Source organism: Telmatherina bonti (genome assembly GCF_933228915.1).
Source record: "Telmatherina bonti genome assembly, chromosome: 20".
In the NCBI taxonomy this organism is placed as follows: Eukaryota; Metazoa; Chordata; class Actinopteri; order Atheriniformes; family Telmatherinidae; genus Telmatherina; species Telmatherina bonti.
Window position 1 is genome coordinate 10,822,765 of NC_136618.1, and position 13,325 is coordinate 10,836,089.

The 13,325-nt window shown below is 40.8% G+C and overlaps 1 protein-coding gene across 1 annotated transcript in view; it reads right to left on the reverse strand.

Moving 5' to 3' along the window:
• vav3 (vav guanine nucleotide exchange factor 3) overlaps positions 1 to 13,325 on the reverse strand; it is a 110,454-nt gene that overhangs the window by 24,299 nt on the left and 72,830 nt on the right. The window contains exons 15-17 of the mRNA XM_079260228.1: positions 10,402 to 10,511; positions 3,810 to 3,911; positions 1,599 to 1,690 (exon numbers count right to left, since the gene is read on the reverse strand). Of these exons, the coding sequence (XP_079116354.1) occupies positions 1,599 to 1,690; positions 3,810 to 3,911; positions 10,402 to 10,511 (304 nt within the window). The remainder of the gene's footprint in view (positions 1 to 1,598; positions 1,691 to 3,809; positions 3,912 to 10,401; positions 10,512 to 13,325) is intronic.

Sequence of the window (13,325 nt, forward strand, 5' to 3'; positions counted from 1 at the left end):
GGGGTACTTGGCTGAAAAAATATTCTACAATATTTCACTGTGTTGCAAAAAAGTTGAGAACCGCTGATCTAGACTGTTACAGCAACCGTTAAAAATAAACACTTGTCCTATATTTATCTTTTTTCATGGTGGATTTTTATATCTGCAATTTTTTAAGCTCTTAAAAGTGACATTCATACAAAATGGCTCTCCGGTATCTGACAAAGAAAAAAAAAAATGCTGTGAGGACAACCAAATCTACAGAAAAGGAAAATATAAGAGAAAAACATTTAATTTTGGGGTGAAGTCGTGTCAAGTTAAGAGTGAAGAACCATAATGTTGGACCATTAAATGCTTCTAATAAAAAACAACACAACTTAAACTTTAACAGAATTTTATACTTTGGCAACACCTCATAAAGAATAATTTGGCATCCTGTCTCTTCTCTAGGCTCTCTCCAGCGAGTAAAAGTCGGTCTGATATTGAGTCTTGTCTTATCTCTTGCTCTGCCCCTTTCTCAATTTCTTTTCCTTGCTTCCTCTGATAATGTCCTTCTGGCTTTCTTTGCTGCATCTGTCACCATGTGCTGAGAAAATGCATTGATATTGAATCGCAACCATGTGATGTAGTGCTGTAAAGGAAAAAAATCACTGTCTTGTGATGCTTTGGGCAGGAAAAAAGTTGTAAAGAGCAGTTTTTTAGCTGCAGGACACTGCAGGGTAATGATAGCTTCAAGAAGTACCGAGTTTGAAGGTCAGAAAAGCATGTAGTGTTTCTTTAAAGATACATAATCTGGTTTATTTAGTTAATTCAGAGCCCTGGTTACCGGGGAAACCAGCAGCAGTTTATTGTGGAGTATTGGGAAGGAAATCCAGGCGAAAATCCAGGCTAGTGTAGCCTCCTTCGGCAGCACGTCTTGCCCAGGTGGACCCAGCAGGAGCGTTGTTGTCTCAGAGACCTGATGGTGTCACCACCGATGCCAGGTCCAACAGGAACTGATAGACGGTGTGAAGGCATTAACGGGTACAAATATCGTCCCGGATTTTAGAGCCTTTCAGAAAAAAACTTACTCAAGCTTAAAGTATCAAGACTTTTTTTTTTTTCCCATCTCTTCCCGCTCTCCAACACACTCCTCATAAATACACTCACACATGTTTGCAGAGGACATGCTAAGCTTGATTGTGAAGTTTTCCCTCCGTCGTGCAGCTCCGAGCTGTCAGTTCGCTGCTCAGAGAGCTGACTGACAGATACACAACAGGGGCATCATAAAAATCTGGAGTTTTATAAAAACTTCTCTGTCAAACTGCTTTTCCACTTTTGGGATGCGCACGGCGACAGACGGTGACACTCTGAAGTGTCACAAGCGCCCAGGGAGCCTTTCTTTAACACTGATGGAAAGCCTGGATGACCTCAGTTTGTTGAAATAACGACGGGTATAAAGTAGTTAGAACAATTCCCAAAAAGCCACTTCTCTTTTGACGCCTGTCATCGCGTTTATGCTCTGCTGTAAAACCACAACTTCTACTTGCACAATTAGATTTATGGTCTCTCCAAAAAACCACTCTGTTCATTGGTTGCTTGATAGGATTGTTGCAGAATGAGTTGTGCAGAGAAGTTACCTGTTTTTCCGCAGCAGCCAAAGCGACCCAGGCATTCCTTGTGGGCGCCCAAACCGCATTTGGAGCACAAGTATCCCTGGTTAAAGACGCCCCTGCAGACATGGGAACGACAAGTCATCAGTAACAATGCAGTGGGGAAAACGTGACATAACTAAAGTATCTCCTGTAAACACGTTTCCAGTGGTCAGTGACTTATCAGGACAGCCAAGCTCTTAGTTTGCAGCATCTGGTACAACTTTACCGTTATTAGACTGAATCCACATTATAAGTGCAGGAAAAGAAGCAGAATGAGTCCATTTGAATCCTTTATGTTTGCTTTTAGGACTCTTATGAGAATGCTATAAGAAAGTAGAGGCTTTTCTGCCTGTTTAACCTCTAAGTTGTCGGGGTTTCTCAACATGGGGGAAATTTTAATGCAATGCTTTGGATCAGAGAGAAGTCTCTGTTTTATTTTATGCTCAAGTGTTTAATTCCAGTGTTTTAGTGGAAACATTGAATACATTTACACTGGTGATTGGAGTCTTGGCAAGTTTTCATTTTTCTATGTTTCTACACTAAAATTAAGCAGATTTTTGTTTGATTTCAGGGCTTTGAAGCACAAATGATCCGACGGAGGACCGACTGAGAGGATTTACTGGAGTGGAAGGAAGAGCACTGGAGCAACTGGGAAGTGACTGAATGAAAAGAACCTCCGAGCAGCATCTGAGTGACCAGGAAAAACTCAGGATCTATGAAAATAAAAGAATATGAAAACAAATAGACTGATATGTCTTGCGCTGTTATGGATTGAAATAATTAGATTAAAAAAAAAAAGTAGAGTTAAATGAGATGATTCAGAGTTCAGATCAAACTTTTGCATTTTATCCACTCAACCTGTGATAAACTGAAAATCTTACAGATACTTTTATCAAATATTTTAAAAATATTTTTATAGACTAAGAATTAAGAAAATTTGTAAAAACTTTAACATTAGAAATAAAGAAAAACATCGTTGTACATCTCTGTAGAAGTAAAATATTGTTTTCTTTTTTGAATAATTCATGACAGGGTTCATTTTAGTCTGGTGTGTGGGAGCAGGGACACCTCTAAAACCTGCAGCGGTGCTCCAGACTTTGCCATCCATGGTTTATCTGGAAGGGTTGCAGAAAAAAGCCTTTTCTCTCTATAAAACGCAACATGGCAGCACAGCTTTGGTTTGCAGCGCTGCGTCTGAGCAAACTCCAAGACTTCTGGGTCAACAGTCCAACCGGACCAAAGTGGAGACGTCTGCTCTGAATGAACAGCAGCATGAAGGGGTTAACATACGGGGTTTAAATAATCCAAAAGTATCTGGTGGAAAATCAGTGTGTGAAGTCCTCAAACCAGACAGACATGATCTTTATGCCCTCACGAGGAACCGCATCAAAAACTGTGATTCTCCATCAAGCGCTACTCTGATGTTCAACAAAAACCACTAAAAACTGTTTATAAAGAGGTTTTTCTTTGCTCGTCGCGCTGACATTGACTTCTCGAGAGTCAAAAAGATTCCCAACACGGCAGCAAATCTGCAGCCGAATGAAGAAGAAAAGAATCGAGGTGTTGCTGCGATCCAAAGTCCAGACGCCAACCTGGTTAAAACAATGTCTCTGGAAGTAAAAGCATTCATACGTGTCCAGCAGATGAAGATCTCAGAGAATTGGCATCATGCAACACTACCAGCTGATTGGAATTAAAGTTAAGTAAATATCAGTTTTATTTTTTTTTAAAAAACAGAGGCATATGTGGCCATTCTAGATTTGCGTTTATGTCTACAAACGGAGGTGAGTTCAGCGCCTGGCTCTGTGTGTTCCACCGTCCCCCTCCTCCACCCATCGCCTTGAAAAAGAGCTGAAGTGTGACAGACATTTTTCTTTGCCACCTTCAGCGGGTGAAACCACTCAGTCGCAAGAAAGGCCGGCAGGTGCAGTCCTTCGGGTGCCGATACCATTCAGCGAATTCAAAGGGAACTTTGTGTAACTAAAGGACACGAGCGACAGGAGAAGAGAGGACTGAAGGCAAAGTGAGGAATAGACTGTTAGGATACACTGGAGAGGAACGAGCGGCGCCGAGGCCTTTTTAAAGGCCTCCTGACGGCTGTTTGAAGGCAGACTTCTACGTTTGACAAAGCTCTTATAGAGCTTTTTGTGCTGCTTCTGCTGCGTGTGTTCGGGTGAATAATAATCGGTCTCTTACCGCAGCAGCATGTGGCAGGAGTTGCAGGAGGTGATTCTGTCAAAAGTGTGCATTCGGAACTCGTGGAAGTTGTTCGTCGCGTTCTCGGGACGAATGTTTGATCTAAACACAAGGAAACAAAAAAGACAAAACATTAAAAGCTTAAAAAAGTCAAGAGTCTCATGCAGAACTGGGCCAGTTTTAGTTCACTTCTCAGTTTTTATGAGACAATGTTGTCCTAAAAGTTCCTCCTCAGGAATCTACACAATGAGAATAACTTTGTGCTTGTTGGTCAGTTTGTTTCACTTTCCAAACTGCTGTGTTCTTTGATGAAAGCATCAGTTTTAAAGTAAAAAGAGAGACTTGTTTCTTGTGTAATTGCAGCAGACAAACTCCTCCTGGGCTGCAGGAACGTTTCACTGATACGCTTCTTTGAAGTGGGAAGAAGGGGATTGCAAGTAGACAGGCAGGGGCTGCACCAAGCGAACACAAGAGGTTTTCTCAGCCTCCTGGGACATAGCTGCATTTCTGTGTGTGTGTGTGTGTGTGTGTGTGTGTGTGTGTGTGTGCGTGTGTGTGCGCAATATGTTGGAAGCTAAGGGGAAAAACAAGCAGACAAGAAAAGAATCAAATTATTCATCATTTTGTTCGTCCACATTTTGTTTTCAATGATACAGATTCCAGCCAAGATCACTTTAGTTGCTTTTTCACTTTCGGCTTCTTGTTGTTATATACACAGGCGTTGCCTTGGAAACTGAAAACAATTAGTTTAAATGCAGAGCTACAACCTGGTCTTTGGAAAAAAGAAAAAAACAGGAGCAAGGCCAGAATGGAAAGTTTAGAAAGACTATCTGCTAAAAGTAGTTATTACTGGTTAGAAATACAAGAAAAGGAGTTCACCTCCATGATTCAGATAAACAGGCTGAAAAGAAGCCGAACATGATGTGTTTAAGCAGGTTTATAAAGGCATTGCAGCAGGTCTTTCAGCTCTTCCACTGTGCACTCAGGCTTTTAAAGCTGTCAAAGCAGATGCTGCTGTTTAAACCTGCACGGAGACTTCCTGCCACTCACAGACAGAAAAGATGGACAGAAGATTTCTGGTTTGTCAACAAATATGAAAGAAAGTAGAACCCCTGTTTCCAAAAAGTTCAGAAAAGTGAAATATGAACAACACGTCGAAAAGAAGCTGAAACGCGGCAACAAAAGGCTGGAAAAGTAAGTAATACAAGTAAAAACAAGCACATCTCCTGTGAAGCCATGTTGATAGTGATGGATGCAGGATGTGGTTATGCATCGTCTTGCTGAAATCTGCAAGGTCTTCCCTGAAAGAGACGTTGTCTGGATGGGAGAAGATGTTACTTTTCAGCATTGATGGAGCTTCACAGATGTAGAAGCTGCCCACGCCATCGGCAGTAATGCAACCCCATCCCATCAGCAGGCTGGATGCTCCCTCTCCTCTTAAAGCTTGTTACAAACTCCACAAGAAGAACTGAGTTCTTGTTCTCGAGGCTGCAAGAACAAGAAAAAAGGTCTTGTTCGTCAGGTTCATACATCCTCCACGAGAAGCAGGTCTGCAGCGGGGAGGGATCACTGCGGGGGGCGATGTCTGCGAACCCGGTTACCTCCGCCGCGGAGGTTGTTTTCCCCGGCGTCTTTTTGCTTAAGATAACTTAAAAGGTTACGGAGGGATTTTATAAATATTTCAAGAGTTGTTGCAAATGTAAAAATGAAGAAGTGATTAAATTCTGGTGGTGATCAGGATCACCGTTTGGATCCAGGAATGTTTTAAAATGATTCTTAAACATTGTGCTTGGTGGAGGTTTCCGCTCTCCGAGTTTCTAGTTTCATATTTAACGAGCAGCTTCGTCCGCGGCAGGGCGGGTCGTGCACGCGGCTGGGTCCGAGTGTTTTAATGCCACATGTAAAAATGTTCGTACTTTCTCACCACCTCTATAAGCTGTTTTATCAAAACAATCCGTTTTGCCGGCAACAGTAAACACACGGAAGCAGCAACTCCGCTTCATGCTTTCTCCGTGTTAACCACGCCCACCTCACATGTCCAACCAATCACACGATACTTCTCGCAGCCCCGCAAGAAAAAAGTTCTGCCAGCCCGGTGTGTCAAGAACTGTCCTCAAACACGTCCGCGAGAACAAAATGACATCATTTTCTTCTCGGAGTCTCGAGAACAAGAAAAAAGTTTGCGCTTCTCATGGAGTATGTAACAGTCTGTGGGACACGCCGTTCACCGTTCTATCTGATGGCAAAACAGTTTTTCACTTTGTCTCAGGTCATCTTAGAAGAGATGGTGGGGTTTCTGGATCCTGCCCACATGTGGGCTCTTCTTAACATGATGGAGCTTTAACCTGCATTTGTGGATTTTAGGGTGAACTGTGTCACAGTGACTCCTTGCAGGGATTCCCAGTGGGATTGTTTGTTTGTGGACCTAAAGATAACTGGCATCCATTTTGACATCCAGTCTTGCCCCAGGTGTACAGAGATTCCTTCTTAAGTTACTGACCTGTTACCAACAACCCTTATTAGGTATCAAATACTCTGCAAGTATTTTTTTTTTTTATCTTAATTTGGACCACTTACTGCTCCAGTCATTTTGTTTGCCATAAAGTGGTAAAACAGCCGATATGCTGTTTATGATCTACTTGGAACAAAATATGGCTTTATGAGGTTTGCAAATTATTACATTCAGTTTTTATTGACATCTCATACAAGGTCACAATTTTTGGGGGACTTTAGCTTTAACTTAACAATAAAAAAAAAAAGCAGCAGAGAGAAACACTGGATAGTTCACACACTTGATGAAGCTATTAGTTAATTATTTTTAAGGGCAGCAGCTGGGCTTCACATCTCAGTTCAAAACTCTTCCTACAGTAAATAATCACCAATAACAAGAAAACAAGAAGAAGCAATGAAAGAAACAACTTTTAAACCACATTTCTCCACACCCAGGATCACATACATCCTGCTGTGGGTTGCTTTCAGTCATGCTGACTTGCTTCCATCTCCATGATGACATCATTAGTTTCTCCTCTTAGTTCATGATGTTTCTTTGTCATTGTCGTTATGCTTTCTAATCTTCTTACATCCAGACGGTAAGCAGACGCGTTCTGTCTGTTTTTTTACGCAGTTTACAGCCATAAAAACAGAAGAGTAAGTCTGATTGAAGAACTGATAATGTTATTTAGACACTTTTATCAAAACAGAAATGTGGGGTCTGCCCCTCGGATGACGTGATGGAGCCAAAGATCTGTTTGATGTTGCCTAGCAACAGCAGCGACTTGTCCGCAGGCAGGTGAAGATGTTACTAGATAATCCTTCGGAACGTTTTCAGTCCTTCGTTTACGTAATAATGTTGGGATTTGAAGCGTTCTGGATTTCCTGCTGTCAGTAGATAAGAAGTAGTTTCAGATATCTTCATACCATCTGCACATGTCCACTCCAACGCTTTGTGGATCTGAAACATCTGAAACTTTGTAGTCCTTCAGGCATTTGCATCTCACGCCGTGGCAAAAATAAAAGCGCGACTTGTTTGTGCTGATTGAACGATCATTTATACTGATCAGTTCCTTGTTTTCTGTATGTTGTGAGACAACCGGCCTGCCTGCAAACAGCAAGCTGTGGGTAGTTTGGGAAGATGAAGAACCAAAAAAACAGCAAGTGCGAGCAACTTTTCACAGATCAGCTATTCTGAATTGACGTGGGAGCATGTGATTGTTTGGCAACACCTCTCTCTTCTCAGCCAGTCGTCAGACAAGCTCTTGTTTTCTCGGTCTCACATCAACACCTCATCTTAATCTTTATTTCCTCCTGTGGCCTCATGCTTTTCTTGTTACTTAAAAACATTGTTTATCTTTATTATGCTCATTTTTTCCTCCAGTTCAGCCGCTTTATATTTAAATGTTAGAGCTAGAGAGCCTACTTCTTCTTTACTCGCTGCTACAACCACATAATTTAGAGACTAAAACGATCCCAGTGGTTATGAGATGGACGGGTTTTGGTTAATAATATATTTTTGATGTTGCAGTGGGGGAAAAAATAAATGTTCACATTTTTTGTTACTTGATACAATCTATTAATCGAAGTGCCAGTTTTGCGTTTTTTTAAAGGCTTCTGTTTTAGTTTTTTAAGCTCTAAAGTCATACAATAGATAAATAAAAGCTCCATTGTGCTGCTGTGAAGAGTGTGGGAATAAAGCTACATGTTATAGCTCCATTCACTGCTGAATTACAATGAAAAGAAGTCAGTGGGAGGATGAGCGGCCGCAGCTACATACTGCACATCTGCGCAGTTTAAAACTGGAATAATCAAATAAAGCAAATGGAAAATACATTTTGCATGTTTTTCATTTTAAATCTTGATAAAATCTCTAAAATAAAACTAAAATCTCAGTTAAACAGGTGGAACAAACCGCCAGTGGAGATCAAACTCACCAAACGTAGACACTTTTAAATCCAGGTTGAAACATTTCTTTCCTGATGAGCCTATGCAGAACATCTGCTCAGTAACGTTTAATCGATCTTGCTTTTAATAATTTGATTATAATTTATGATTTTTTTTTGTTATTTTTGTCTTTTATGCTTCTTTACAGCATCTGTAATGCTTTTAATGTTTCATATAAAGCACTTAGAATTATCTTCTACATGAAGGGTGCTGTTCAAATAAACTTGCCTTGAACCCAAATCTTACGCACACATCATCACACAGCAGATTGTTCGGGAGATGTTCAGGTAAATCTGGGACAAAAGTAGAGATTTCAGGACATTACTGTAAAAAACCGTCTTGTCCCTTAATATTTGGTGGTTTTGATAGAGACTTATTTAGACCCCAAAGTTACCAAACAGTCGGCAGATCTTTGTCTGTTTGAAGTTGAAAGGCACACCTGGTGTGTTTGTTGTTGTTTTGTTGACAACCATTCAGTAAGCTCAGCTATGTCATTATAATTCATGCCAAGATTAGAAGAAATATAATTTAATCAAAATGATTAAAGATGGGCAATAATATCAGCTGATCGTATTATCAGCATTAAAATACCATAGTTGGAAAAGATTAGTATCATTTTTTATTTTGCCACGATATTCAAGGATTACATGCCAAACTTTTCAGCTACGACTCCTCTAACTCATAACACAGTATAAGAGATGTCATGTATAGAGTTCCAGATGTTTTTGTTTGTTGAGGACAAATCACTTGAAAAATATCAGTATTGTTTTATATCTGTGTCAGAAATCTGCGCTCTCACACGCCGACATTCAGAAATAACATTTAAAGTGCAACAAGATGTCTGAGGTTTTTAGTGAACAACGTCCTGATTAGTCTGGTTCAGTTCCAGTCCAACGTTTTCCAGTCTGCTCGACTAGATTGCGAATTACTAGGGGTGTCACGGTTTCAATGTTTAATCGTAATCGATCGAAATCACGTCATGATCTTGAACATTTCAAAGAAAGAGAGGATGTGACTTCACATTTTTGTTATTGTTATTTTGTAGTTTTTTAACTTGACTGAAGACAAGATTTTTATTTTCATATCTTTATATTGTAAATAAATTAATTTCATTTGACCATAAGTGTCTAATGTGATACATTATACAAGAATAATGAAAACTGCATCCCTTAAATGTAGCCCATGTTTTGACATGACTTACTGTACAAAAGGTAATAAAAACAAATTATCATAGACAAGACGAGTCTAAAAATGTCAGAGGTCTCCGTGCTGTAAGAAAAAGAGAAAAATATCCAGGGTCGAATCGAATCGCGACCGTAAAATTGAAAACCAAATCAAATGGAGGATTTGGAGAACCGTGACACCCCTACGAATTACTGAGATTTATTTTTAATGAAGATTCAAAAGACGCAAAGTACTTTTGTTTTTCTGCGTTTTTCACTGATTTTTACTTTGCTTGTAGTTTCTGTTAGACTTCGGAGATGCATCTGATCAGCAGCAGGACAGCTAGCGCATTTATAAAGATGCAGTCTTCTTAAGTTGAGAAAATAGTGTTAATGTGAAGGAAAATTAGGTGGGATGATGTAAAATTCAATAAATGTCACCTTTTCTTGAACATTTTGGGAGTTCTGAATTGTTTGAGATGAAAAAAAAAAGAGCTTATCTGATGACGCCGTTAGCTTAGCTCCTAGTTTTCCAACCTGAGAGCAGTCTGCCTGCTTTCTGCATTAACCCAGACCCTGACGGCTCATAAGTACTTAGAAAAACTCTCTCCAATCAAGCCCTTGTGTAATACAGTGACAGACAGGTGATAGTCTTGGCTCTCCACATAACCTACTTTGGTGTCATTTAAAAACTAGAGGAACAAGTTCATCAGCTGGAAAATATGATCCAGTTCAGAGTGAAGACTGGTTGATGCAGTTTGACAACAAGCAGCTGAAGGATCATTTAAACATGGCCCTCTGAGTACCAAGTTTAGTGTCAGTGCAGATTACCATCTGCTTATCTCCACGTCATCCTTAAATCACCACGTCAATTCAACTTGACAAACAGGAGGGGCGACGTGCTGGGTTTTGATTCTGTGCCCAAACCCAAGCAGACAAAGAAAAACACTGTTATCACGCTGCACGCATCCAAGCTTGAAGCACATACTCACATGGCCATGCCAAACTGCTCCAACCACTTCTTCTTCAGCTCTTTGGTTTTGAAGAAAAACTCAAAGCCGCTCTGGCCCTGGTTGTGAGTGAGGTAGAATCCGTAGGACCACTGCAACACAGAGAGAAAAAAACAAGTTTTTCAGACAGAAAACGCAACAATGGGGTAAAAAAAATACTGGTGGAGACAAAGAGATGCTAAATGAAAGGAAAGGAGGGAGCAAACACAAAGACGGAGAGAGGCTGGAGGGCAGAGGAACCGATAGACAGAGACAAAACATAGAAGAAGACTAAACGGGTTGGAGATAGCTGTTTCATACGGCTGCTGGGCGTCAAAGAGCCTGTAATCAGTAGCTAGCATCCATTTCAAAGACAGAATATCCGTCCGTTAGCCTCGTTGTCCAAACATATTTGTGCTTTTCAGATGACATTACTAAACAGATGCTTGTGGGGTGAACGCTCTGTGGTTCTGAACTTGTAGCATTCAGCTCCGGAGGCGGAAACCAGCCGAGCTCAGAGGAGCAGCAGGACAGTCAACAGTTTGTTGCATTTTCTCTTCTAACAATTACACACTGAAGGTTTTAAGGATGCTCATTTTTACCACCTTATTGTTATCACTGCAGGAGAAACGTGGCGACTCTAAACGTGTGACTTTCATCTGCTGCCAAACACAACAGCAACGTACGCACAAACAAATAAAACCTTTGTTTAAAACTACAAACTTAACTTCTGTTGCATCCCTGATTTAGCTAATTTAGCTTCTTTTCTTTGTTTTTTTTTTTACCTTTATTTTAGCAGGTACAATTAGATGAGAACAACTTCTCATTTACAATGATGACCTGGAGAGAGGCTCCAGCAAACAAAACAAGGACAAAAAAATAAATAAATAAATAAAAAAGTCTCACAACCAAAATTAGGAAATGGTGAAGTTAAAACCAATTAGATGAACTAAAATATATGGATGGAATTAGAGGGGGGCAACAATGGCAGTAGATGGCTATGGAGTGTTTTCATTTCAGTTTAAACACGACAATTGATGGAAGAACTGAAAGCCTAAAGAAATTTTAGAAGGACTTCAAATCCTTTCCTGCAGTAAAACGAAAGGAATTCAGACTGAAGACGTTACGGACTTTTGGAACATTTAGATCAGTGATCCTCACTGTTTATTTAACAAGAGCCGCGATCAATATACTGAGACAAGAGGAGAGCCGCCACGCCCCAAAAAAAGGTGTTTCCACGCTACGTATCCTGCTACGTTGCCAAATCAGTAATATTCAGCTTTTTAGCAAGGGATGGTTATCCTAAATATTGGATGGAGTAATGACATTCTTATGCAACAGTATATGATGAAAATACAATAATGTCTCCAGAATGTGGGCGTTTCTTTTTCATTATATATGCGGAGCTACCGACGGAGCAGCTCTTTGGCAGAGTTCGGTGCAGTTGAAATCAGCCAAAACTGGCAACTCTGACAGGGTCAGTTAGGGCCGTTAGGACAGCAGAGTTTCTGCAAGCAGCCTGCAGCACTTGTTAGTGGAGAGAACTGCACCGTTGAGGATCATTATGACGTGTTTAGATGCATTTTCAGAAAGACAGTGGCTGCTTCACAAGCCGCATGCAATGAGGAACACTGTAATGAAGCCGCTGGACATCAGGTTATAGTTCCTTTGGTAAAGATTCAAAAGGTTGGAGAGGTATTGGGGTTTCTTTCCGTAAGTGTCCTGTGGATGAACAGGAACCAGTGATGAAGACGCCTGATGTGGATGGAGTGTCAGTCCATCAACTCATACATAACCCAATAATGAGTGGAATATGCTGCACCAGTGGCAAAGTGAATGGATGACTGGTAGCAACCAGGATGTTAAAAGGCACATTTCGGAGCCATTTTGTAGATGATGTCACCATAATCCAGCATCGGGAGTATGGTCCAACTTGTTGGATTACTGTAGGAATCCCCAGTTGCATTGGCTGGTTTGAGTTTTATGAACATTTGAGGGGTTAATAGATTTTTCTGGGAGATAAACCTTCTTTTTAAACACTAAAGCTCATGTTCTGCTTTACATTTTGCGTCCCGTTCAGTGCACGGCTAGAATCAGAAACACTGAGCTGAGCTGCTGTCACGTGATTGGCTGATTAACTGTTTGTGTGAAAGCAAATGAAACATGGCCGGCTGGTGTCGACTACCAAGGATAATCTTGGTAATGATGTATTTTTGAGAGCAAAGAACAACTGATGACGATGTGACTTTACTGATTAAGCCTCTTATTGTGGCTCCTGTCATCTCCAACAGAAATATGTCATCAGACAAACTGCATCTTTTCCTCCACGTCGGATGGAAATGAGCCTGAGCCTAACAACATTTGCTATTTACAGCATCATTATTACCCAAATCACTATTTCCCAGCACGCCTTGGATATCATTCCTCATTATGATTGGCAATATTTTTTCCACTTTGGCACTTAGTATGAACTGTGTGTGTGTGTGTGTGTGTGTGTGTGTGTGTGTGTGCAGCGAGGCCCAAAGCGAGGTTTAATGATAACACCATCTGGGAGGAGGCAGACCGCTCAGACACTGTTTCAGTGTGATGCTGGAAAATGAAGAAGAGAATGTAAAACATGTGCAGGAACAAGCATGAACCAAATCATTTGACTCTTTTCCTGTTAATTAATTTGCTGTTGGTGTTATGAGCATTTTAGCTGCACGTTGGAGGATCCAGGGCGCAGAAGGCAGCAGCGGCGGCGGCAGCGGCGGGTGGAGAGGTTGTTACAGATGCTGATAAAAACATCGGCAACAAGCAAGTTAACTTGACTTTCATTTGCTTTTATGAAGCCGCATTTGTCTGATGAATTGTTATGGCTGCTCATTATGCAGACATCGCACTGTTAATTGGTTTGTCAGGAGTCCAGCAGGGTTCCTGAGCTTTGC